This window comes from Gracilinanus agilis, chromosome 4 (assembly GCF_016433145.1).
Source record: "Gracilinanus agilis isolate LMUSP501 chromosome 4, AgileGrace, whole genome shotgun sequence".
Taxonomy (NCBI): domain Eukaryota; kingdom Metazoa; phylum Chordata; class Mammalia; order Didelphimorphia; family Didelphidae; genus Gracilinanus; species Gracilinanus agilis.
The window spans coordinates 1,954,493-1,981,606 of NC_058133.1; the positions used below are offsets into that span (position 1 = coordinate 1,954,493).

The window sequence follows — 27,114 nt, forward strand, 5'->3', positions numbered from 1 at the left end:
TCTTTTACTTTGTTTGCAAACAACCATGCAAGATTCACACGTGAGATCTCTGCTCTGGGGGCAAACAGAGGCCAGGAAACGGATGAGAATCCCAGGCTGAGGCCTAGCTGGCGGTCCTGGGATGTGCGGGCCGCGTGGAGCCGAGAAGCCCGAGGATGGAGGACGTGGTGGCCGTCCGCGAGGCCTGTCCTGTCATGGTGGGGCTCCTAAGCAGGAAGCAAAGCTCACGCAAAGCACGTAACTTACCGTAATCGGAGAGCGTGCACGCGTGAGCGAAGGCCAGGAGCATGTCGACCATGGACACGATGTCGGAGAGCTTGTACAGGCAATGGATGTGCTCGTAAATCTCGCTGAGCAGCTGGCACACGACCCTGCGGACAAATCCCTGCGCTTCAGTCTCCCGGGTTCGAGCCAACACCCAGAGGGAGGCCTAACTGGAAGGAGCCAAGAAGGAAAGAGGGAGGGAGGCAGCAAAGGGGGCTGGGGAGGCCTTTGAAAGGTGTTTCATTCAGGACATCCTCCAAGGAAGGGCAGGCAGGACCAACCAGACTCTCGGGCTGTCCGGCCCTTCCAGGCCTCTTTTTCCAATCCACGGTGTGTGTGGAAGTATTCCTGCTATTTGGGCCTCTTCGCTTGAGAATAAAAAGCCAGCTCAGTGGCTACAGGAAAAAGCGTCCCCCATTTTCTGAGAGAGAAAGCATTCCTCTATCGCGTATGAGTCGGGGACACACGAGGGAGCTTTGGATTCATGGGTGTCCCAGGGTGAAGCAAATGTCAGCCAGCGAGAGAACCCACGCAGAGCCCTCTGCAAACCGGAAAGCGCTCAGGAAATGGGAGCTGTTCTGGTTTTTTAGGACTTGGGGGACCAGACCCAGGGGAGGACGTGCGCCGGGGGCAGATGGGCCAGAGCCAAAGAAACAGAGCCCTCTACCCTTCCTGTCCGCTGCTTGTGGGGAGCGTTGTCTTCTTGCAGAGAAGCGCCGTCCTAGGAGTGCGGGGAAAACATTCCACTCGGATTCAGCTTTGCCACGTGAACATCCCAAACAGACCCGAGCTATTTTCTAGATGGAATGGGGCCCTGGAGGCTTCTTTGGGTCCCCTTTGGCCATCTGGTGATGTCGATGGGTTCTTTCCAAGAACAATGTTTTTAAATGAATAAAGCACAGAGGAGTACAAAAGAAACCAGTGACAGTGAATCAAAAGATTTTTAAAATGAAGTGGACAAGAGTCCTGAAGTCCATCCACGCACATACCCTGGGTTGTTGCTTAGAAGTGTTCCAGGAGTTGGAAACCTTTTTTGTCATACTGAAAGATGCGTGAGGGTCCTGATAGCAGAGTTTTGCTTGTTTTAGACAGTTATTTTTACCTGTTTCACTCTGAAATAGTCATCCTAAAAACCTATAAAATCCCCAAGGGGGGGAGAGCCACGAGCAAATTTCCTGAAGGTTGTTTGTCTCTCTGCCAGTTATAATCATTTATTTACTTGAATTGAGGCCTCTTTAAGTTAAGACAACCTCATGGCTGTGGGGCTGTATCAGCGGAATTTCCCCTGCTGGCCACAAAATTCTGTGCTCTGTTCTGCCACGCTATCCCTCGTCTCAAGCTAATTCTCGCCTTCCCCCCATCACCTTCAATTCCATGAAAAAGCCTCCTCCTCCTATTCCATTTCTGCCAGCTCTGGCTTCATGGTTCTCTTTCCTGCCCATTCCCAGGACAGACAAACAGAGGCTCACAGTTCCTGAGCTAGAATGCCTCGTCTCGCCTCTGTGGGCTGCTCCCACACGATGAATCCTCCTCACTGGGGATCTTCCCCCCATTTGCTCGTGCTTCATGGGCCCATCTCTGCTCATTCCCCAGAGCTCCTGGCCCTGCCATGGTGTCTGCACTGGCTGTTCTATGCTCAGAATCCATCCCATCCCGTCCTGTCCTTCCCTCCTTCCTCCTCATGCAGCAGCGGCAGCAGCAGCAGCAGCAGCAGCGCCAGGCACTAAACAATGCATCTCCTATTCGTCCGAAACATTTCTTTTTCTGGCCTCAGAATTCTCTCTCAATAGCCTCCATCAGTGGGGCTGGTATTCCCCAAAGAACTGGAGTCCTCCCAAGGGAGGGCACCTGCCAGACTGATGCCAGAATGCCTCCCCACGGGGGCTTCGGGGCCGCCCCGGCTGCCAGCCTGTCCGTTAGTGACCGTGGCGTGGAGGGTTCTTGTTCCTATCTAGATGGACGATCAGAAGAGGCTCCTTATGGCTCTTCCCTCTTCCAATCCAGCCTTCTTGTCCATGATGAGCCCCGATCTGCTCGTGCTGCTCCTCGGCTCAAGAAGAGTCTCTTTGTCACTTAGTGACAATTCCTGCGCCGGCCCACATGCGGGCGTCCCTCCCTTCCAGGCTTCTCCCATCTTCCTGTCCCTTAGGAACACGACGGTCTGATCACGATGGACAATTTCCATCCCAATTCAGTCCTTTTCAGGGCTCCTGGCTGGGTGACTCTTGGCCTAGAAGGCCCTTCAGCTCCATTCCTGCAAGCCGATTCCTACACATCCTCTCAGCTCACTTGGAAATATTGCCTCTTCCGGGAAGCCCTCTCCATCCATCGACCCTGACCGCACCGGCCTCTTCTGTCAGGCCCCCTTCAGCTCTCTGGGAGTTCTCTGAGGCACAGAGCCATCAGCTGCACTTTGTGGCCTCGAGGGAGGGCCTGTGGGGGAGCGAAACTTCTGGTGTCCGCCTCTCTCCAATGGGCACCCCGAAGAGATGGGGATGTGCACGGCCTCCTCCCTTGGAAGGCGAGCTGCAGCAGGCTCTGCATCGAGCAAGGGCTTCCCCAGATGTTTGTTGATGGGCAGAGAGAACGCTTGATCTCCCGAGTTTATGGGCCCTAAAAGTTTCTAGTGGGACCCAGATGGATATTTATTTCCATGGTCCATTGGCCCAAAATCATCATTCTCGATCATCTCCAACCAAATAAGAACAAGATAAACTGAAGCCAACACTCATGTGCATCGTGGATGTCACACCAGACCCATGGAGTCAAGGCCAAGTCGGTTCGGTTCTCTTACATGTACGTCATGTGATAGATCTCTCTCAGCGACTCCTGGCACCTTTCATTCATTTTGATCAGATCGGCTGAGGTGAAGCTGTACGTGTTCTTCGTCTTCGTGACCTGCCGAGAAAGGGAAACGAAGTGTTAAAATGGCCACTCAGAGGAGCCCATTAAAAACGTTCCCGGTAAACAGTGACATTCCGAGTAAAGGCCCCCATCGCCAAAAAGAAGCGCCGCTTGTGACAAGGCCGTGTACACAGAGAGCTCTCTGAGAGGTCTGAAATATGGCAGCCGGATCTGTACTCCAAGCCCCCGCTCTCGCCACTTGGCTGGGCTGCTTTGGTCTGGCAGCCAGTCAGTCAACGAGCATTTAGTAGAGGCCAGTTTTGTGCCGGGCACAGAAACGCCAAATAGGGACCGTGTCTGCCTCGCGGAGGGGAGGGCTCAGAGAACAGAGTGTCAACACCAACAGGAAAGACTTGGCAGATGTGGACAGAGATCTGGTGCTGGAGCACAAATAGCCACGGGGCCGAGGTTGCTGGACCGTCAGATGTGTCAAGGGGAGGGACCAGGGGACCGAGAGAGAGGCTGTTGTGGCCACAGGGGGCTCTGTCCCGCGTCCCCAGAGCCGCCAGGCTTTGTGGGATGAGGGAGGAGCCGTCGGGTGGGCACTCGTGTCTTCCAGACCATCCCCGTGGCCAGCGTGTGGAGGACGGATTGGTAGAGCGATGGATGAGAGGGCTGAAGAGGGCCTGAACTGGCCGGCATCGTCTCTTCTCTCGTAGAGCTGCCATTTGGGCTCAGGCCCTTCTTTGGTCTCTCCTCACTGCGCTCCATTTGCTGCAGAGCCACCGAATTGGGAGCCTCTTCTCATCCCCCTCAAGCCTGCTGGAGATCTTCCATTTACCACGAGGCCTTGGGGTTTGTGTGATGGGAGAATGGGAGCTCGTCCGGGCACCCTGACGACGGCCGGCCAGCCAAGTCTGGGGAAGAGCCTCCCTCTAAAGAGAGGGCCCCGGCCTCCTCACCCAGCAGCGTCCCTCGGGTCCGGGCAGCCAAGAATCCAAACACGCCAAGCTCCGGGACATGCCGGCGCAATGCCGAGTCCTGCATTTGGTCCTCGCCCTTCCCTGAGCTGGAGAGGACGCGAACGTGGCAGAGACCCAAAGAGATTCTCACGTCCACAATCGGAGGCCTGTTTTCTGGTCTGGCCGGGCAGACCCCGAGGCGCATCCCAGGGCGAGTAACACTCAGAAAAGAAGGTGCAAAGCTGTGAGCGTGGGGTCGGCCAAGAGAACACATACACACACACACACACACACACATATGTTCCTCTACATATAATCCATATTTTACAGAATTATTTCAAGGATCATTTCAGAACGAACCTTAATAAATTCAGATGGAAGTTGACCGCTGGGTAATAAGGAACAATCCATGTTCATCTGGATGAAGAATCCTCGAGCAGAGCTAAAACTTGTCTTTAAAGGCAAACTGTATTTTTCTGCAAGTTGCGTTATCATTCCTAGTAAGCCCCAAAGAGAGAAAAGAGCCCATTATTTAATTAGGAATCTAATCGGAGAGCCAGGCTTCTGTAATCGTATACATCCACCAAAACACCATATTAAAATCACGCATCTGTTTGGAAGTCATAGTAAGACATTCACAATCACTTCAAAATCCTCAGCCAAACCAACCTATTTGCACTTATTCAAAGGGAGGGGAAGATTCCCCTCTCTCTGCTCAAAATGGGACCCAACTGGGATCATTCTGTGGTCTTTGCTCGTTAGATAGAGTGTTTTGGGTTTAAAAAACACTACATGAAGCATAAACAATGAAACTGGCAAAATAGATTGTCCAAAATAGGGGCCTCTCCCTGGCCTCGTCCCATTTGCCATTTTTATCAGTGACTTTGTTAAAGGAATGGGTGGCTCGCCACACGTGTGAGAGGCTAGAGCATCAGGAGATGCGACCCAGGAAGAGCCTGAGGCGAGAAGCTGGGCATCCCCCGACTCCCCCTCCGCTTCCCTGCTCACTTCTTGGACACGACAGTTTCCGGCATGTTCCCGTTTCGAGTCAGGCCAATGCCTTTCTAGAGAGCCTTTGCTGGCTGAAGTGCTTAAGGACTAACACTGTAGTTTGACTCTACTCGTTTATTCATGAAAGCCCACTGACTTGGTCAGACATGGGGCCACTACACAGATAATGTGGACATTGCATTGAGTATTTGACTAGCTAAAATACAGTGCAAAGCCATTCATTTCGGTCATTTGCTCTGTCCTGGGGTGACATGGCGGGCACAAGGCCCAGCTCACAGAGGTGACTCCGTGTCTGACCACTGACTGACCTGCCCAGTACAAGACATTCCCAAGAGTCCAGCCCGCCTGGCCAGGGCATTCTGAGTCAGGAAAGCAAGGTCACCAAACGACTGGCTTGGCCAACTTCGCCTCATCGGAGTACACAGCGAAAGCCAACTTCCCTAATCACGGGCCCTTGTGCTTGAAAAGAAGAATGTGCGGGCCAGGCCACCCCGGCTCGATGGTCCTGGGGGTTCCCCCTTCTGCTCCGCCCCAGTGAATCTGTCCTGTGGGGGCAATCAGATCTACGGGCAGCAACTGGAGGATCTGGGCTCTTGGTCAGGGAGCTCCACACACACGTGCTAATAATAATAAATAAACGTCAGAAACTGCCTGCCTTCCCTTGTGATCTCCTCATGGTGGCTGGAATAGAGCTTTCATTCTACCAAAATTGACTGAACAATGAAGAGCGCGTGTGGCAGACCTATCTGGAACTCACGGGCACACTATACAAATGAACATGTTGCAATCCCTAATATTTCTAAAATCAATACACTGCGTTCTAAAAGGTGAAACGTTTGGGTAATAAAGGCATTAAACCGAATATAATCCCAGGCATTCTTCACCAGCAAGGTAGTGTGTAGTTTTATAAAACACAGAAGAGATCATCCGAACACCCATCTGTCTGTCTTGACAAATAATCAAATACCTGCTATGTCATCCACGATTTCCGTGTACATTCTTCTAGCTATATCCAGAAACTCATTGATGTTGGGCTTCACCGCATAGCATTTCTGGGTCCTCATGTTCAGACAGCCTTTCAGATATCTTGCATCGTCGTTGATAACTGTTCTAATCTTTTCGAGTATAGTTCCAAACCTTAAAAAGTAGTTGGTAAGTAGGTTAAGTAAAACTAAGCCTTTTTACAATCTTCTGCTAGCCTAGTACTAAAAGAGAAGCAATAAGCAAAGTTTTACTGCAGATCATCAGGGGATGATCTTTTGAGAGGCGCACGGAGCCAAAAATTGAGCAGGACAAGTTATAGGTGTGAATATGCCAACAGGAGCTTTTGAATCAGTCACACATAATATAGTACTATGCCAACGACCTGTGACTTCGGGGGCGGGGGGCGGAACACTCTCCATCGAGCAAATGCCAACTGGTCTATAGCTGATAGGGATGGGGTAGCCTAAGAGTTGGAGACGTGAAATGGCTTCACACGTACGCTACGGCGAGAAGCGGGCTCGAGGCCGGGTCTCCCTGACCCCAAGGCCACGGCTAATAATGCAGTATTAGTCTACCGGAGCTGTTTTCGAATAGTTGAAGGGCTATCATGGCGAGGAGGGATCAGACTTGCTTGGTTTGGCCCCCACACAGAAGCACGACAAATGGGGGAAAGTTTGCTGGTGGAAAAAACTTCCTAACCAATTGAGCCATCCAAAAGGGGACTGGGCTGCCTCAGAAGCGGGTGAGCTCTCCTGAGGACTTCTGTTCTATGGAGTTTGTATCAGAGAGCCAACACCGACGTTTCTGACCACTCTCGAATTCTGGTTCTCACAAGAACCTGGCAGAAAAGTAGGCAGATGGTTCATTCCTTTTCCTATTTCATCCGAGCTTTTCGTATTGTCCCCTCATTCGGGTCCCTTCAGAGTCAGCCCCTGCGGCTCCCAAAGCCGGACCACCTCCCTACCCACGAGCTGGGATCTGTCCGCTCTCCCGCTGTTCTCTTCCTCAGCCATCTCCTCTTCTTGACTCCAGGCACCAGGGGCTGTGGCAGGAGAGCCAAATGGGTTCCCCTGCCATGGAAGGAGCTAAACGCCGTTCATCCATTGGCCTTTAGGCTTCGGGTTAAGTGCTCTTGGGAGGCCCACATGATCCACGAGCTTTCCAAACACTTGGCTCTCTTTCCTTTGCTTCTCACTCTTTTATGAGACCATTCGGCATGACAGTTCCCCACCAGGACATGTCTCACGAGTTCAGGTGCTGACCAAGCGCCGCCCTTGGCCGGCATCTCACCTAAATGCTGATCCGGGTGGTTTCAATCTGCACTGATTCACTTCCACAGGAAACAGTAACAACGGTCTTAGCATCAATTCTTTAACGCATTTATGGTGTACAGATAGGAAGGCCTGGATTCAAATCTGGCTTCAGATACTTTTTTTTTTTAATTTTTAATTTCTTAGAAAAATTTTCCATGGTTACATGATTCACATTCTTACTTTCCCCTACACCCCCCTTTAGTCCCCTGCCCCATATCCAATGCGCATTTCCACTGGTTTCTTCATGTGTCATCTATCAAGACCTATTTCCATATTATTGATAGTTGCACTGGGGTGGTCCTTAGAGTCTACATCCCCAATCATGTCCGTCTCAACCCATGTGTTCAAGCGGTTGTTTTTCTTCTGTGTTTCCTCTCCTGCTGTTCTTTCTCTGAATGTGGGTAGTGTCTTTTCCATAAATCCCTCAGAATTATCCTGGGTCATTGCATTGCTGCTGGTACAGACGTCCATTACATCGATTTTACCACAGTGTATCCATCTCTGTGTACAATGTTCTCCTGGTTCTGCTCCTTTCACTCTGCATCAATTCCTGGAGGTCTTTCCAGTTCACATGGAATCCCTCCAGTTTATTATTCCTTTGAGCACAATAGTATTCCATCAACAATAGATACTACCATTTGTTCAGCCATTCCCCAATTGATGGGCATCCCCTCACTTTCCAGTTTTTGCTACCAAAAAAATGTTGCTATAAATATTTTGGTACAAGTCTGTTTATCTATGATCTCTTTGGGGTACAAACCCAGCAATGCTATGGCTGGATCAAAGGGCAGGCAGTCTTTTATTGCTCTTTGGACATAGTTCCAAATTGCCTTCCAGAATGGTTGGATCAGTTCACAACTCCACCAGCAATGCATTAATGTCCCAATTTTGCCACATTTCTTCCAACATTAATTACTCTCCCCTGTTGTCATTTTAGCCAATCTGCTAGGTGTGAGGTGATATCTCAGAGTTGTTTTGATTTTCATTTCTCTAATTATTAGAGATTTAGAACACTTTCTCATGTGCTTTTTGATAGTTTTGATTTCTTTATCTGAAAATTGCCTATTCGTGTCCCTTGCCCATTTATTGATTGGGGAATGGCTTGATTTTTTGTACAACTGGTTTAGCTCATTGTATATCTGAGTAATTAAACCCCTTTCAGAGTTTTTTGCTATAAAGAGTTTTTTCCCAGTTTATTATTTCCTTTCTGATTTTGGTTGCATTGTTTTTGTTTGTACAAAACCTTTTTAATTTTTAATATAATCAAAATTATTTATTTTACATTTTGTAATTTTCTCTAACTCTTGCTTTGTTTTAAAAACTTTCCTTTCCCAGAGATCTGACAAGTATACTATTCTGTGTTCACTTAATTTACTTATAGTTTCCTTCTTTATATTCAAATCATTCACCCATTCTGAATTTATCTGGCTTCAGATTCTGACTGAGCAAGAGACTTCAATTCTGTCTGCCTCCATTTTCTGAGCCACAAGATGGAGGCCAAAACAGCCACTCGCTTCCCAAGATCCCAAGGTATGAGGATTGAGTGAGCTCATATTTGTAGGAAACTTTGAAAATGTTGACAGTGCCACATGAATGCCAGTTATGGTCACTGTTGTTCAACATGCCAAAAAGGCAGTCCCTCCCCCTAGCACTCTCCGTTTTCTAGCCTGCTAATGATGTGACAGTTTATTTGGAAAGCCCTAACACATCAGCAAAGAAACTCATGTAGGCAGCAGCAGAAACTAGGAGGAAACGGCAGAGATGTTCTCTTTAGGACACTGGCCTCCTTGCTGTTATTCACACAAGATGCCACATCTCCTGACACGGAGCATTTTCACCCACTGATCCCAAGCCTCGAATGCTCTCCTTCCTCATCTCTTTCTCTGGGCTTCCTTCAAGTCACAGCCAAAATTCTGCTTTCTGAAAGAAATCTTTTCCCATCCCCCTTCATGGAGTGCCTTCTCTCTTCTGGTTCTCACTAATTAACTGATCTAGAGCTAATCTGCACATCATGGTTAGCATTCTCTCCCCTATGAGATTGTAAGTGCCTTCACAGTAGGGGCTGGGTTTGTTCCTCTTTTTTTTTTTAAATCTCAATGCTTCGTGATGCCCAACACAAAGTAGGTGCTTAATAAATGCATGTTGACTGACTGCAGGCTATAGCTTCCTATTTTTATTCTTCTGTTCTTCTTCAATCATGGCTGACTCTTTGTGACCTCAATGAGAGTTTTGTTGGCAAAGATATAGTTTGCCATTTCCTTCTCCAATTCCTTTTACAGATGAGAAAACTGAGGAAGACAAGGTAAGGTGCCTTGCCCAGGGTGACCCAGCTAGTAAGTGTCCAAGGCTAGATTTGAACTCAAGTCTTCCTTACTCCAGGTCCAGCGCTCTATCCCCTGAACCACCTAGCTGCCATGTTTATTCATCTGGTTTGGTTTAATGTTGACAGTTAGATTAGATATAGGGGATCTCCCTAAGGCAGTGATTCCCAAAGTGGGCGCCACCGCCCCCTGGTGGGTGCTGCAGCAATTCAGGGAGGCGGTGATGGCCACACTTTTTTTGTATTACATTCTATTCTGAGTTCAATAAATAGTTTCATAATTTCCAGGGGGTACTAAGTAATATTTTTTCTGGAAAGGGGGTGGTAGGCCAAAAAAGTTTGGGAACCACTGCTCTAAGGGATATAGAGGTTACTCAAAAATTATTTCCCCGCAGTGACAAGTCACTTCCTACATGATTCAATCATTTCCTTTTTTTTGGTGCTCATGTACAATGTGTCCCCTCTCCGTTTTTAAAGAAGGTAGGCATGAGCCATAGGCTTCGATGAAGTCTATTAGCCTTGAACCATCTTATTTCTTATTTCTAAACCATGTGGCACAAAGCATTTTTCACCACCTCCCCCAATCTTATGTTTTCTTTAAAGTATCAAATTAAATGCTGATTTAATGTGAAGGGAATCACAAACATTAAGAATTGGAAGGGGTCTCAGCAGCCAATTAGTCTTATCTACACAAGGAAATTGCTTTAGTCTACACAGGAAAAGTGCTCATCCAGCCTCCGATGGCACATTTCTAGTGAAAGATGTCCAAAGTCCACTTCACTTATGGATAGCCCCAATTGTTAAGAAGTTTTTCATAACATAAAATAAGCTACAAAAAGGACCAATGAGAAGTTTTGTTATGGTCAGAGTATGATACCAGAGGGGAGCTACAAAAAGGACCAATGAGAAGTTCACAGAAGACAATAACACAACAAAGGAGCCAGCCAGTAATACAACACTGGTCTCAAATGTCTATAAAAAAATTGAATCCAAGTCCAGGAAACAGAAAAGACAAACTGGAGCCATTTGGATGATGGTTTGGGGAACCAGATGACAGAGTAGCCCAGAAGCCTGATACAGAAATACTGGGGACATGAATTATCCAGAAACTGGCTGGAACTCTGCCAGAAATAGAGCAGATATTAGTTACAAAAATTAGCTCTGGCAGGGAAAAGGTCAGGTCAAAGAACAGAATGGAGGGTGACTAGGGGTGCTAGAGAAGAAAATCACAGGGAACAGAGAGAAGGAAGAGTTGCTCAGGTCTTATTTCATATCTGTCTTCTCAGTGAAGAAGGATCTTTGCCCTAGAGATGACAGAACAAAAATGGCTAAAAGGAAGGTAACATCCAGGATAAAGAAGGAGATGCTAAGAAGGTGTCTATTTGTTCTTGGTTAATTCAAATCACCTGATGCAGATCCTCACAACAATCTTGTATGTAAAAAGCACTTAAAACACTCTCTAGCCTAGTAGGACCTATGTAAATGCTTATTCCTTTCTCTTCTTACATGAGACCAATGACAATCAAAAAATAAAATGAGAAACTACAATCAAGATCCCACAAGACTTCATAGCTTCTACTGAAAATGCGAGGAAATCTTGGAATACAATATTCCAAAAGGCAAACTATACAGACTTATATCTAAGAATAATTTACCCTGCAAAGTTAAATTGAATCCTATAGAGCAGAAATGGACCTTACATAGGAGACATACAAGAATTCCAGACCTGACCAGAGCGGAAGAGGAAGAGTCCAATGAAACAGAGAAAGGTAAATATATTTGAATGGTTGGAAGAGCTATATTGATAATGGAGTGATAACACTTTTAAAATTAAAGAAACAAGTATCCCTACAGAACTATAATGTATTCAAAGGGTAGTGTGCGAACTAATTGAAAAAACAGAGTTCCTAGGAGTGGGCTGGTTTTGTTTCTAAGAATTTTGAGAAAGAAAAAGAGAAGAGAGAGCAAAAAGGAGGAATATACTTCTACAAAAGAAAGAAGGGAGAAGAACTTGTTATTCTCTTTAACAGAGACGCATAAAAATATACACACATGGAGAAAGAGGTGAGAATAAGTGAATCTGACTCCTGCTTGAAACATACAAAAGGGAGTTAAACTCATATGCACGTGCACACACACACACACACACACACACACACACACACACAGAGAGAGTTTAGTGTAGAAACACATCAAATTCAACAGAAAAGCAGAGATTGGAAATAGGTAGTGGTATTAAGAAAATGGAAATACTGAAAAGGGAACAGTCACAAAGGAAAGAAAATTTCTTTCTTTCTTTTTTTTTTTTTAAACCCTCCTCACCTTCCATCTTGGAGTCAATACTATGTATTGGCTCCAAGGCAGAAGAGTGGTAAAGGTAAACAATGGGGGTCAAATGGCTTGCCCAGGATCACACAGCTGGGAAGTGTCTGAGGCCAGATTTGAACCCAGGACCTCCTGTGTCTAGGTCTGGCTCTACTGAGCCACCCAGCTGCCCCCAGAAAAGAAAATTTCTGATCTTAACAGGAGTTACAAGCGGCTAAAAAAGAACTAGAATCTAGGGAAGGGTGACATAGATGGAAACTATGGTATATTCATGTCCTAAAATATCACTGTACCACAAGAAATGATCTCAAAGAATTCTGGGTAGTTTGAAATGACAACATGAAGTGAGCAGAACCAGGAAAATAACTTGTGCAAGGACAACACAGTAAAGAAAAACAGCTCTGAAAGACTCAATTCTGACTGAATTAAAGGCTGTGTTGATCTTTGGTGAAGCTCGTTACTGCCCTCCTCTGGATTTGGAAGTGATGGTCACAAGGAACAAAGATGGATGTCTCTGTGTATGGATATACATGGGCACTGGATGGTCATGGGTAGCCAATAGGTGGATTCGTGTTGCTTGACTAGGCTTATTTACATCAAGAAGTTCAGGAAAGGCAGACAGTGGGAAAAGGGGTTACCAGCAGGGACGGCCAAAATAAAGGAAGGCGGCAGCTATGGCAACACTGTAAAATGCACAGAAGAGAAGGAAGTGCTGCAGAAGTAAGCACAGACACGTAGAAGAGTTTTTAATTATTATGTTTTTTTTATGCTCCTTTTCATGCTCCCCAGATTTTCGATCACACAAAGCTGAGAGAGATAGCAAACAAAGTGGCTCACAGAGTCAGGATCCAAAGCTATCTTGACAGGTAAGAGCACTGAGCTGAACCAAAGATGAAATTTAATAAAGATAAATTGGAAGTCTTACCCTTGGGTACAAAAAAAATCAAGTACAGGATAGGCTGAAATTCTAGACTACAACCACAATAAGATCTGGGGGTTTCAAGAGACTACAAGTTTAATATGAATCAGCAGTGTGATGTAGCAGCCAAAAATTCAGTGCAGTCTTGGGCCTCAGGAAGAGGAGCACTTCTAGAAAGAGGAGGCCATAGCTTTCATTAGACCTCCCCTGGGATGTTGTGTCTATTTCTGGTCATCACAATTTAAGAAGGTCACCTGGAAGCTGGAGAAAGTCAACAAAAGGGCAGCTGGAATAATGAAGAGCCTTCATCTTGTCATATGAGAACTGAATGAAGGAACTAAAGATGTCTGTCCCAAAAAAGGTTCAAGGAGTGACCCATTTGCTGTGTCCAAGACAACGAAGAACTGGAGGAGAGATTACATTTGTTCTGTGTGGCAGAGCCAGGAGAGGAGGAATATTGACAGTCAATATCAGAAAATACTTCCTAACTAATAAACTGGAGGAATCCCATGTGAACTGGAAAGACCTCCAGGAAGTGATGCAGAGTGAAAGGAGCAGAACCAGGAGAATGTTGTACACAGAGATGGATACATTGTAGCACCATCGAATGTAACTGACTTTGCTACTAGCAACAATGCAATGATCCAGGACAATCCTGAGGGACTCATGAGAAATAATAATCTCTATATCCAGAGAAAGAACTGTGGGAACAGAAACACAGAAGAAAAACAACTGCTTGATCATGGGTCGATGGAGACATGATTGGGGATGCAGACTTTAAACAATCACCCCAGTGCAAATATTAATAATATGGAAATAGGTCTTGATTGATGACATGTTAAAACCAGTGGAAATGTGTGTTGGATATGGGGGGGAGGTGAAGGGGAAAGTAAAAGCAAGAATCATGTAACCATGGAAAATTTTTCTAAAAAAATAAAATATTTAAATCTAAAAAAAAAAAAGAAAATACTTCCTAACAATTGGAGCTCTCAAAGTGTGATGTGGTGCCTTAAGGGGAGTGGGCTCCCCTTTCCCCATGAATACAGAGGCAGAAGGTGGACAAGGACCCGTTAGATGTAGTGAGGATTTCCTTCATGCCTCCTCTTCATCTCCCACCCATCTCACCTGCCTAGCACTAATGTCCACTCCAACCTGGGCCTGAGTCCTGGTCCTCCATACCAGGCCTTCTTGAAGCCATGCCCTAGTCCGTATATAAATTAATCTACTCCTCATTGAAGAATGTCAGTCTTTATGAAGGTAGATGGGCAAGGGGAGAGAAAACAATGAAAATGGTCTCACCAGGGTCCAAGTGGAAAGTCATGATGGCTGAACAAAGATACTGGCAAGCCAAGAGAAGGGAATGCGTGCCAGCGAGGTCATGGAGAAGGGACACTTGCTTGACCACTTGCTACCATCCCCAGAGAAGGTCAAGAATGCTGTTGAACAGTCTCATCATTTTTATCACTAAGTCTCTGGTCCTCTGGACACAAGCTTGTCCAGGGTCAGGATGACATGCAAAGCCCTTGCCAAAGCTTGCCTGACCCACTGGCACCTCCACGCCATGGGAAGACCCTCATCTGACCTTAGAGAAGCAGACAGGATTGAATAGAGTCCCATGGGAAGTCACATATTGGGTTCAAAATTACCTGCACAAATTCCAGACAGGGCAGGCTTGTCAGGATAATAGCTCATGGGCCGGTAGTGTTCTCCAGGCTCATGGAAGACACAAAACAAGTTCAGGAAATCTTGCCAGAAGTATTGTGTCCAGAATAAGGGGCCAAGGAATAGTCCACCTGCACCCCAGCCTGCTCACAGGGCTTTGGCAGGGATCTGGCTGCTCATGGGAGAAGGCAGATGGGGGGGCAAAGTAAAATGAGCCAGGAAAGTCATGGGGAAGCTGTAGGGACCCCAGGAGACACCGAGGGCCCTCAAACCCTCAGAGAGCACCTTGGGGGCAGCATGGTTATTGCTTTAGGGATCTCAACCACTGCCATACAAAAGAGGAATTACATACGTTCTGTTGGTGCCACTGGACAGAACTTGGTCAAACTTGATGAAGAAGTCTGGACTTTCTGAAGGCTAAAATAAGGGTTTTCAGGCTGTCTGCAGATCCAATTTTCCACAAAATCTAGACTGGCCCTGGCGCTGACAAGCAGTAGGCCCAGTATTTCTACATACTCAAATCCAACATAAAATGTGCTTTTAAATGAAATGAATATGTTAAAAACAATGTTCAACCCAAGAGGCATCACTAGCCAGATGGCCCCGGGGTGGTGAGGCTGGAACCCTACCTGCTGTCTCCTAAGGAGCCGTGGTAAGCCTTGAACAGGGGGGTTTTACACTTCTCCAGCAATGCCTACCAAAGAAACAGTGTTAGTGTTACAATCATACGTGCCCGATTCTTCCTTCCAATGAATACCCTCCGGTGGGGGCCCAGGGGCTTCTGCTTCCCTCCTTTAACCCAACACCCAGCATGGTGGGGACCACGGCCCCCGAGTTCTGAGGCCCCGGGGCTGTTCTAGATAAACGGCAACGAGCCACCGAAGCAGCTCCTTCATGCCAAAGTGGGTCTGCAGCCTTGAAATCTAGGCAGACGTGGCCCCCTTCATCTTCTCGGGGCCAGTGAAGGCCAGCTCTGACAAATTTCATCACGTCCTTGCACTGGCCTGCCCAAGCCACCATGGCAGCCTGCCATGACAGGATGGCCCCTTTCCTATAGGAAAAGGCAACAGAAGTTCTGGCCTCCCGAGCCAACCGGCAGAACTTCCAGCACTGGGGCACAGATTTCTCCCCACAAGCCACTGGCCCTGCCGAAATGGAAGGGGCCATTCAGGGCAGAGGGCCAACTGCTTGGGCTTTGTGATAGTGGAAATTTGGGGGTCCCTGAACTGCTTTTGAGGTCCCTGATCTAAACTTCCTGTGGACATTTAGATCTCTTTCAAACTACATTTCCCATGATTCCTCTTATGTAATCAGGTGGGCAGGAAGTGTAATAATGTAAACAGGAGTATAAAGACTGAGGACCCGATTGGTACTTCCTCTTTTTCTGCGCTTGTGGAGCAGCAGGATGGGAGGAGCTGGTGAATGGCAGGTCCCTTTAAAATAACTCAACAGGGGGGCAGCTGGATAGCTTGGTGGATTGAGTCAGGCCTAGACACGGGAGGTCCTGGGTTCAAATCTGGCTTCAGACACTTTCCAGCTGTGTGACCCTGGGCAAGTCACTTGACCCTCAATGCCCTCCCTTACCACTCTTCCACCTAGGAGCCAATACACAGAAGTGAAGGGTTAAAAAAAAAAATAACTCAACAGACACATGGCTTCATTTTTCTAAATGGCTTTCAATAAACCCTTTGAAACCATGATATTTTTAATTTTATCACTCTATATTAATTTTATTTCTTACAGCTTTTACTCTGTTTCTCTTTTTTAACTTGATTTACTTTATTTCAGAGAATTAATCACCAAGGGGCCAGGCTAACAGGATATAGTGTTAGAGGAAACAACAGCTTTGGGGGCTGAGGCCCAGGGTTCAAATCCTACCTAAGCCACATGATGCTCATTGAGAGAGTACCTATTTCTCATCTCTAAAAGGAGGGATAGGCATTTCAGTGGTGAGGGGTTTCTTGGCATTTCTTTCTCCAGCTCACTTTAAGGATGAGAAAACAGAGGCAAACAGGGTTAAGGGACTTGCCCAGTGTCATACAGCTAGTAAGGCTCTGAAGGCAGATTTGAACTCAAGAAGATGAGTCTTCGTGACTCCAGCCCTGGCACTATCCACTGTGCCACCTAGCTCAGATTAAACTCTATCAAAGGCCCTTTCTGATTCTAAATCTCCCACTAATTACTTGCCATCATCTCTGCCTCTGCTTCCAACAACCACCTTTCTTTTGCCCCTTTTACATTCCTTTCCTATTCTGTCCAGCTGTCCATTTTTCCTGTTACTTTTGGTTTGGCTCTGGGACTTCTCTGGCCTTCAGGACCAACTCTGTGGACAGAGATTCCTTCCACCAATAGAGAATGGAAGTCTTAGATGGAGGGCTGACAAATCCAATGAATCACTCAAGTTCGCACACTAGCCTGGGTCAGAGGGGAAACCCGGACCCAGAGCCCAACATCAGGCCTATCTCAGCTCCACCATGTCGCTTCCGTAACGGCTAGTTTCCCTCCTCAGCGGCTCCTTTGCTGGGCCTCCCCCAGGGCCTGTCTCCTCCCCATGGGTACCCCTAAGGCTACAGCCTGTCTCCTCTTCTCTTCTCCCTCTCTAACCTTCTCTGATGTCCTGGGCCATCTGCAGACCCCTTCTCAGAACACCAATCAGAATGCATAAAGCGACAAAGGAAGCCGTCACAGTGAAAGAGCAATGACTGCTCCCAGACTGGGGGCTCAGGGGCCCTGGCCCAGCCTCCTTGTCTCGGGGGTCTCCCATGAATTTCACCACTAATCGTGTTTGACTGACTCACTGCAGCACTTCTGTTGGGGGCTGTTCTCAGACCCTCGGACAGCGAGTGGTGAGTTCTTATTGCTTTTCCTTCCCCTCAGCCCATGTCTACTTGCTTTCTGGGAGGGTGTGGAAGTGAGATCTCCAGTTCTCATTCCCAGCATGCTCCTCTAGTCCAGGAAAGGAAAAGGCTGGCGTTTGGCTCTCTGGCGCTCCGTAAATAAGACTTAACTCAGGGACATATGGTGGACCACACAAAGTACTGGGCATTGCCAGAAATTACCTTTAAAGGCTCCACGAGCTCGAGAGTGTGCTTCAGGTAAATTAAATTTGTTATCTTTGACTCAGATGCTTTAACCTATTGGAGGAAAACACAAATACTGTCGGTCAAGAGTATTTAATGAGGAAATCAATTTTGGCCGCCAATAGTGCACATTTATCATTTCTTAAAAATCATTCCAAGTCAGTCTACCCCAAGTCCCCAGAGCAGGGCTGGGAGAAGCTCCTGAGCAATGCTGCCTTGAAAATCTAATACTAAGAAAATTAAATCTGAGTGACTCCCGATTGTATTCCAGTTTCTAAAGGTCAATGCAGTCCCTTCAAGTCCAGCACCACCAAGCTCAGGCAAAATGCTGGCTACCCTTCTGGGCACTCTGACTTTCCTGGTAAGCTGAAAGTGTAAGGATATAGCCCAGGCAGAGGATGGAGCCTGGCATGTGGGAATAAGAGAGCAATGAAAAGATTCCAAATTGGAAGGACATATAACTTCTATAAAGAAAAATAACTGACTCAAAAACAACTTGGAGAAATCATCTAAAAAATGGGACAATCCAGAAAAACATGATGCAACAACAAAAAAACAAAACCTGAATACGGTGTTTCAGAAAATCATGCATGAAAATGGCTGAGAAATATGAAAAACGGGCATCAAAGTGTAGGTTGTGAGAATCCAGAGGCTCCCACCTGCTGGGACTCCAGGTTTAATTCACTGGGAAATGCAATCCAGAGCTCCTACAGCAAAGAGAAAATATTCCAAGCAGCCGGAAAGAGAAAGATCACGTCCTAGGAAGTGAGCACGAGCCACGGCGAAGACTGTGAAAACCCAGAAGGCAATGTGGAAGGGCCAGGACACACACGTTCAACTTGCAGAAGACTCCAGGATGGAAGAGCCATTCAGTATTTAAAGACTTGTCCTGGGGAGGAGGGATGAAGGGGTAAAACAGGGATGGATGCCTAGGATTGGCAGAAAGGTCGACTTGGGCTAGATGTTGGGGATGGGGGGATGTTTCTAACAAGAGCTTTGCCTCTTCCCTGATGGAAGCCTTCCACAGAGATTCTAAGAGTCCATGCTGGCCTTCAGGGTCATGGGACATCTGCTCTAACTCTTAAATTAAATGGTTCTGGATGTCATCTCAAACTCTGAAATTCTGTTCTTCCGAGACTTTGGTCCTCTGTCGTGCCACGCTGCATGCATGTGACTCTAGGTGCTAAAAGTCTATACCAAGTTCTGGGCCATTTCTGAGGACAAGCTGAGCTGCCTACAAAGAGGCTTAGGATTAAGGGTTCCCCTTGGGTGAATTCATCGCCCCTGGTAACCCATGGAACAAATAACACAGAATGGGGCCCAGGCCTATGTAGCTCTCTCTCCTTGTGCAGCTAGTAGACTAGCTAAGGGGGAAAGGGTGTAGAGGAGTATGAAAATCGGTTGTCATTTTTTAACCATCAATACAATTTAACTTAGTTGTTGGTATCATAAATGTGAACTCTGTGTCCAATAACCAGCAGGCACATACCACTAATGGAATGGAATCTTGTCAACCTTGCCATTCTCACTAGAAATGATTGTTACTTAGTTTCCAATTAATTTAATCTATGCTTCAAAGGCTCTTTATTAAATGTAATTTCAATTATATTATGATTGGCCAAAGCATTTAAAACATTTCTACTTCTATGTATTTTTTGAGCTTTTTATACCCAGACAGTCAGCTTTTGTGACAGTTGTAAGAATTAAATTTTAATGGTTTGACTAAAATATATGAAAATTATAAATAACATGATAGTCACCGATTTAAGGTATTATTGCTCAAAGTCGAAATGATCTTTAATAGCTTTTATTTACAAAAGAGGTAGAAAGAGTGAAAGTAGAGAAATACAGAAGGGTAGAGAAAACATTAGCCTATCTAACTAAATGTTGCTCCCCTGCTTGACTGAGCCAGAGCTTGTTGACCTTCAACTGGAATTAAATTCTCTCCAGAAGATAGGAAGGGAAAATCAGCTCTCCACTCACCCAAGTTCCCTCTAAGAGGCTGGTCAAGATGATGATTCGAGCTGAAGGTGACTCCTAAGGCTGACTTTCTTCTTTGATCTGACCTTCTTCTTGAAGCTGACTTCCTTCTTGAAGACCAACTCCTTCTTGAAGTTGACCTCCCAGCCCCAGAAATTCAGGGCCTTTTATAGTGGCTTCTTGTCCCTTCCCCTCTTCACAAGGGCCAATCACAGCTTCCAAATTGCCCAGCGCTGCCCAAGGGGCAGTGTTTGTGGTATAGGAAAAGTTTGGCACAGAAAGGAAATTTGCTTTTGGAATGTTGCAAGCAAGGAAGCTTGAAGAGAGGGAACAACAGTTGGAAGAGCAACAGAGGCTTGTGGGGGAACAGAACTGGGAGGAGGGACTTCACGTCTGGACTTGGTGCTGGAAGGAGGAGTTTCCTGACCTTAGGATTCATCTTTTGAATATCTGGGCTTTTCCCTGCTTTTCCCTTTGTGACTGAAAGACTTGAATATGATCCTGTTCCTCCTATATTTCCTGAATAACACCAAAGAGGCTAATCAGACCTATAGCAACTGAAGGGGTCCTTGACCCAGGAAGCTAGCTGAACCAGTCTGAAGCTTCCTGCCCCAACTCTGTGCCAACTGAGAAGGACATCTACCACCCTGTCTGTAGATTAGATAGATGACAGACTAGAGGAAGGAGGAAAAAGCATTTTGGGCTAAAGCCTTGGGCTTGGCCCAAGGCGAAAAGGACCCCACTCCTATAGTGACAGAAGTGGGTTTCCTACCCCACTCTCCACATCCATCTTTGTTCCTTTGTTATAATAAACCACCCTGATAAGGTAAGCAGTCAGAATTTCTTTTGAAGATATTGGAGAAATAGAAGGTGGAAGAGAGAATTGGGGGAGACTATCTAATAGGCTTTGGTTACGCCAAACCCAAGGCTGTCCATCATTCAGTCTTACCCCAGCAGGGCTGGGTTCAGAAAGGGCTTCTTAGGGTTCAGGTATTACGCTAAGTCCTGGAAAACTGTCTATACCTCAACCCATAGAAGTCCCTTATCTGAATACTGGTTCCTGTCCATCCCTGTTCTCAATATCATCACAGGGATACACCTCTTGAAACCTTTGACATGTCTAGTAGAGGGTGAACTCTACTAGACATATACACATACATCTGTCTATTCAACCTTCGGGCTTTTCTCCATCGATAATTGTAACAGTTTAACAATCATTTTAACAGTGGAAGCCACTTCTAACCTTCTGGAGAGGTGAATACTCATCAAAAGGTTTCACAGATTCCTGGCTGATTGAGGTGTGAATTCTCATTTCTTGGATAACTGAGTTAAAAGGGTGGAGAGCTCCTCCACCTAGTACTAAGTAGGGTGTTCAAGCTTTTGTTGATTCAGTTCAAAAGTAGACAAAGGAGAGTTAATCCTGTCTTCACAATCTAGAGAGGTACTAAGTAAGGATACTTAAGTTATTATTAACCAAGTGTTAACTCAAAATAGACAAAGGGAATGAATAAAGGATTCCCTTTCACAAGTGTAAACTCAGAAAAGACAAAGAGAACAAATACTTCCCTTTTCACACAGTACCATGCATAATTGAGCATAAGTACAGTATATTGCTTTTTATTCTCATGCAATATTCTCCAGAGGTCTATCCTAATCTAACTTTTCTAAAATTCTATTCATCTCATCAACGTCTTTCTTTTTAACTTTATACTTAGATCTATCTGGGTCTAAGAGGGAAGAAAGGAAGACACTGCTATGGAAGTTTTACTATATTTCCTCCCTAAATGTATTTAACTTTTCTTTAAGAATTCAGATCCCATGCTGTTTGGTACAAATGTGTTTAGTATTGATATTAGTTCATTGTCTATAGATACTTTTAGTAAAATACAGATTTTCTGTCTATCTCTTTTAATTAGATCTTTCTGCTTTGGTTTTCTAAGATTATCATTGCTCCCCTTCTCTTTTTTTCATTCAGCAGAAGCATAACAGATTCTGCTCCAGATCCTTATTAGACACAAGTATGTTCTTGTAAACAAATTATTATTGGTTTCTGGTTTCTCTCTACTCTCTTCTTTCATTCTGCCATTCTCTTCCATTTTATGAGTGAGTTCATCCCCTTCACAGTCATAGTTATAATTGCTAACCATGTTTCTCTCTCTCCTTTTGGCTTACAATTTTCTTTATCTTTTTACCCTGTTCTCCCTTAATGAATCTCTTTGGCTCATGACTGGCTGTTAGTTATACAATAAGCTCTTTCTCTGATTCCTGCACAGCTTTTGCCTTAACCCTTTACTTTCTGATTCCCTATTAGAAGATGAAATTTTGCTAACTCCTTTGACCAGTTCAGATGAGATTTTTAATTGTTGTTTACTCCCCCACAACTATCCTTTCCATTGCATAACTTCTTCCATGCAGAACTCCTTACATGAGATAATTTTCTGCATTTGTCCTCTCCCTCCTTTTCCCAGGGCATTCTCCAGCCTTTCCATGACAGAAAGGGGCGGTCACAAGCCCCACATGAGTCCTGGGCAGTTTCCTTTATGAGACCAATCATGCTGGCCCCACTGCCATGATGCTGTCTACCCTGTCTACAATCCAGCCAACTGCACTTTCTTCCCTCTAACCAGCTCTGGTCTTTGTTTTCCTATAAATTCCCAGAACTAAAAGAAGACAGATAAACCCTACCCTGTGCTCTCTGATCACAACTTACTGTATACAGCTATTCCAATGAATAAACTGATCAATATTCAGAGCCTTATCTCTCAGTTTACCTTAATTTCTAAACTCAACAAAGACAATACAGGCCAACACCTCATACCAAAGGAGATAAACTCAAAATGCAGAAAGAGAAAGGCAAGAGTGGTGGGAAGGCAGTTCTGTTGGGGACGTTTGAGGAAGCCCTGGCCAACGAGGTCCAGGAGAGCCAGAGAAAACTGGCCAATCTGTGGAGGCCAGATCGCTGGCTGAAGAGTTGGCGGAGGCCAGGGAAAGTTCTTCCAGGATGCACAGAGGGGTCTGTGGAGGACAAAACAGAAGACACAGCAGCAAAGTTGAAGCTAAAGTCCTGCTTGGACTCTTCACTGCCAGGTACTTGTCTTCTGACCCAGACACAAGCCATATCCACGACGCCCTCATCCTCCAAAAAGCCCAGAGGTGACCAGGAGCTGTAGTCACAGCTGGACAGCAGAGCAGGAGATTCTGGGAACTGGACTCCAAAGGAGCTGGCATGTCCTAAGCTCCCCTGATCAGGTGACTTCCCTGACCAAAACTGCGATGGACAGAAGAATAAAACCCCACCCCCACCCTGCCCAGTAATAATCCAAGAACCCCAGACCTAGAACTGAATGGAAAAATGAAGGACAGCCCAAGAGCAAACATTTACCTACAGGCAAGTGACTGAGGCGAGAAGCATGGAACAGGACTGGGCCAGGAGCCCAAAACCGGACCAAGAGTTCCAAGCCAGCTTTGCAGCATGGGGGTGCCCAACTCTTCCTAGCTCCAAAGGAGACTCTGTCTGGATTCAGCACCCTAAGGTGCTGGGATGGGGCCACCCTCCTGGAAGCACCAGACAGCCTCTGAGAAGGTGTCACCAGGATGAGGGCTCACAGTCTAATGGAGGAATGGAGAGATGAGGATGTCCTAAGCACTGAGCTCTCACTTAGTCATAATAAAATAGGGGACCAGGAACGGTCTCTCCCATGCTTTGGTGAAGACAAGAACCTTGGGGAAATCTAGGGATACCCCACGATCCACCAAAGATGCCCTTCCGGTCTGGCCTCGGCAGCCTTCCTGGAGGAGACAGCCCCCTCTCACCTCACACGCCCACCAAGCAGAGCGGCGCTCCCCCACAACGCTGATCTGGCTTCCTGCCCAGCCCTGGAGAAGCAACGGCTATGAGGAAGGGGCCAGCAGAGGGTCCTGGCACCAAGCCCACATTGGCCTGTGGGTCTCCGCAGAGAGAAAGATACTAAAATTGTGCTGGGCTCCACCATCTTCCTTTCCTTTTAACGCAGAGAAGAAGTCTATAGCTTCCCAATGATTTCCTTTGAAACCCTTCTCTTCCTTCTTAGGATCAATCCTGTGTTCTGGTTCCAAGGCACCAGAGCAGTTGTGTATGGCTAGAAGAAGAGTAAGGGCTAGAAGATGCGGTGTACAGGACTTCCCCAAGGTCACCCACCTAGGAAGTGTCTGAGGCCAGATTTGAACCAAGGACTTCCTATCTTCAGGCCTGGCTCTCCCTTCATTGAGCCACCCAGCTGCCCCCTCCAAAAATACTTCTGACACATTCTCCAGCTCTTTCATGAATGCTTTCGAATTGGCATCTTCATGCCCTGCATCCATACATGCCACTAAAGGACTGCAACAGGCATGCAATCACTCAGAATCAAAGGACCACATTTGAGACTCAGCGGCCTCTCGGCTCCATGTGGCCCTCGTGCAGGAGGAACTGCCCCCGAGCACCAGGACAGGCAGGCCACCACCTGCACTCGGAGACCCTCGAGCCAGGGAAGTGGGGCGGCTCTCGTCTGCCATGGGGCCCACCCTGAGCTCCGGGCCCCTTCTCCCCGCCCCTCCTGGGAATGTGTCCAGTCCCCCTCCTCTGCAGGACGGCCCCTCAAACGTCTGAGACTGCTCCAGGCTGGACAGGCCCAGCTTCTTTAACGAGCGCTCCTCTGTCACGGACAGAGGGTCCGGGCTTCAGCCCAGCTCCTGGCACTCTCCAGCTGATCGATGACCATTAAACCTGACGGCAGGATCCCAGTGAAGGGTGAAGCCCCGTGTCCTCCGGAAAGGACGCCCCTCTTCATGAGGCCCAAGATCCACCGGCTTCCTTGGCTGCTGTGTCATGCCGCTGATGCATGTGGGCTTGACAGCCGCTCCAGATTTCTTCCCCAAAAAGGGCTAACTAGGCTGGGGAAGTTTCTTTTTTGTACCCGATGACAAGACTTTCCGCTCATCCTGGCTGGATTTTGAGCCGTTTGATTTCTGATTCCCCTTGGGGTCACTGCAGAGCTGAGAAGGACACAAAACCCCATAAAAGAGCCAAGGCCGAGCTTCCTGCCTGGGGCACCCGCTGGAGACCAGCAGCCATCATGCGCACAGCAGCCCATGAACCAATGGGGGCTGAGAAGAGCCGCTGATTTAGAAAGGAGCTCTCACAACTAGAGAGAGACAGAGAGAGAGAGGAGAGAGAGGAGAGAGAGAGAGAGAGAGAGAGAGAGAGAGAGAGAGAGAGAGAGAGAGAGAGAGTGTGCATACTCAGAGACTTCACACTCCCATACTGCTGCTCCCAACAGCCCAAATGCTAAAGAACGTTCTAAACGATGAAAGAAAGGAATGGCAGCGGAGTTTTCCTGCCTGGAGATCCTCGTTCACAAGAACGGCTGCTCGGCCAGAAGCTCTTCCAGGCTTTAAGGTAAAATCGTTTCCTCGCCAGGGACAAAGAGAGAGTGGGATGTATTGGTTCCTGCCAAGGATCACCCCAAGCCACCAGGAGAAAGTTCTAAAAAGGGAGAGGACGCAGGTACTCTACCGTGTCTTGCTTTGGAATTTGGACTAGAGCCGAAAGCAGCTGTTCTGTGTCCAGAAATCTTGAGATGACTGAAAGGACAAATGGAAGAGACCAAGTAAGCATCTGAATCTTCCTCCAAACTAGGCTCCCACATTTTCCAGAAAAGGACATTATTTTAAAATGACTACAAAGTCCACTTCCCAGAGATGAAGGCTGTAGAAGCCAACCGTTCCTTTTTAAAAAATATGCATTTTCGGGGCAGCTGGGTAGCTCAGTGGATTGAGAGCCAGGCCTAGAGATGGGAGGTCCTGGGTTCAAATCTGGCCTCAGACACTTCCCAGCTGTGTGGCCCTGGGCAAGTCACTTGACCCCCATTGCCTACCCTTACCGCTCTTCCACCTATGAGTCAATACACAGAAGTTAAGGGTTTAAAAAAAAAAATATGCGTTTTTACTGCTACATTCGTTTGGTCACCTCTGAGATTTCCGCTTTGGATCCTTCCCGGGCCCCTACCAGGAAGTATAGTTGGATGGATGTCCAGAATGTCAAACCCTCATTCGAAATGTCTGACTCAGATGTTTTTTCTTGGTTACTCTCTTTTCTGCTTCTGTTTTCCCTTTTGTAATTGCCTCTTTCCTCCTTTGGGGTAAGAATTTCTCCCCCAATTACAGATGCAAAGCCATCTCGTAGCTGGCCTAGAGGATCGATGAGGCCCCCAAGGGAGAGCTCAGGGGCCCTGGGTGGTGGCATATCCCTCCCCCCAAAGAGCTAGAGGCACTTTCCTTCCCCACATCTCCAGCCAAGAGAGGCACACACAGACCAGTGGGCAGAGATGAGGTGCAGATGTAGTCATCCACAGGACAACAGTCTGTCCATCTTTGGGGACCCCATCAGCAGTTCCCCATCTCTGAACTGCCTCCCCCAACTCAGAGCCCTTAGGAAGCGTGAATCAGTGAGAAGGCTTCCAAGCTCCCTCCAGGAACTAATGTGCCCTTCCCTGCCTCTAGGCTGATCAGAGGGCCGGCCTAGAGACCCTCCCATACTGCTGGGGCCGCCCCCTTTGTCCTTGGACCGAGGGGCACTAAACAGATGGCTGTTGACGTGCACTGACACAAAAGGCAGGTCATGGGTGGCCAGGGACGAGGAAAGATCAGGGAGGCCTCTAAGGGACGCTGCTGGGGAGGCGGCCAGTTCCGAAGGGCAAAGTGTCAAAACTATGTCAGCCACGGAGGTGCTAGCTGGACTCTGACAGGTGGGTGATTTTTCTCTATTTTCCCTGAATGGAGATGGAGAAAGCGGATGGGGAGCCTCTCCAGGGGTGAGAATTCAAAGGGGGAGGGGGGGTAAGAATGAGGATTCAGAGGGTGAAGGACTCTCTTCGTATCAGACGTGATTTAGAGAGCTGAAACAGAACCCACCTAAACTGCCTCAGCTAACCTAGAACATGGCAGGAAGAAAAAATGGCCCTTCCTAAGCCCAGGAGAGTTTGAAAACCGCAATGAGACACACCTTACCTGCCTGAAGACCGAAAAAGAGTTCCTCATCGTGGAGGAGTTCCTCCACGCAATCCAGTCTCATGTTGATGGTCCCCACGTCGGTGAGAGGCTCGAGAATATTAGAGCGAAGTCTTCGGCTCCCTCCCGGGGTTTTGGTGTGATTCAGAACCCCGAAGAGAGTGTGCTGGCTCCTTTAGAGACACAAGTCAAGAAGAGCCGACTCAGTACGGCAAAGGGGGAAGGCAACTAAAGCCCTCTACCTTGGTCAGGGCCACCCTGTGCGCCCGTTACCAGGAGGCCTCAGCGCCGTGTCTGCCCCGTGCCGGCGCTGGAGGAGCGGGTGCTTATGCTGACGGCGGCGGCAGCTGCTCCTACCTGGATGCCATCCTGGGTCCTGGCACAGGCGATTCTGCTCTCCGGAGGCCCGAGGAGAGCCTTTGCC

General features: G+C 47.2%; 1 protein-coding gene across 1 annotated transcript in view; it reads right to left on the reverse strand.

Annotated features, from left to right (window-relative positions):
- The window catches only part of MSH4 (mutS homolog 4), a 58,040-nt gene that overhangs the window by 14,482 nt on the left and 16,444 nt on the right, over window positions 1–27,114 (reverse strand). The window contains exons 6-13 of the mRNA XM_044673493.1: window positions 26,691–26,863; window positions 25,198–25,265; window positions 17,664–17,738; window positions 15,234–15,298; window positions 6,049–6,218; window positions 4,431–4,567; window positions 3,059–3,162; window positions 247–371 (exon numbers count right to left, since the gene is read on the reverse strand). Coding sequence (XP_044529428.1) covers window positions 247–371; window positions 3,059–3,162; window positions 4,431–4,567; window positions 6,049–6,218; window positions 15,234–15,298; window positions 17,664–17,738; window positions 25,198–25,265; window positions 26,691–26,863 — 917 coding nt within the window. The remainder of the gene's footprint in view (window positions 1–246; window positions 372–3,058; window positions 3,163–4,430; window positions 4,568–6,048; window positions 6,219–15,233; window positions 15,299–17,663; window positions 17,739–25,197; window positions 25,266–26,690; window positions 26,864–27,114) is intronic.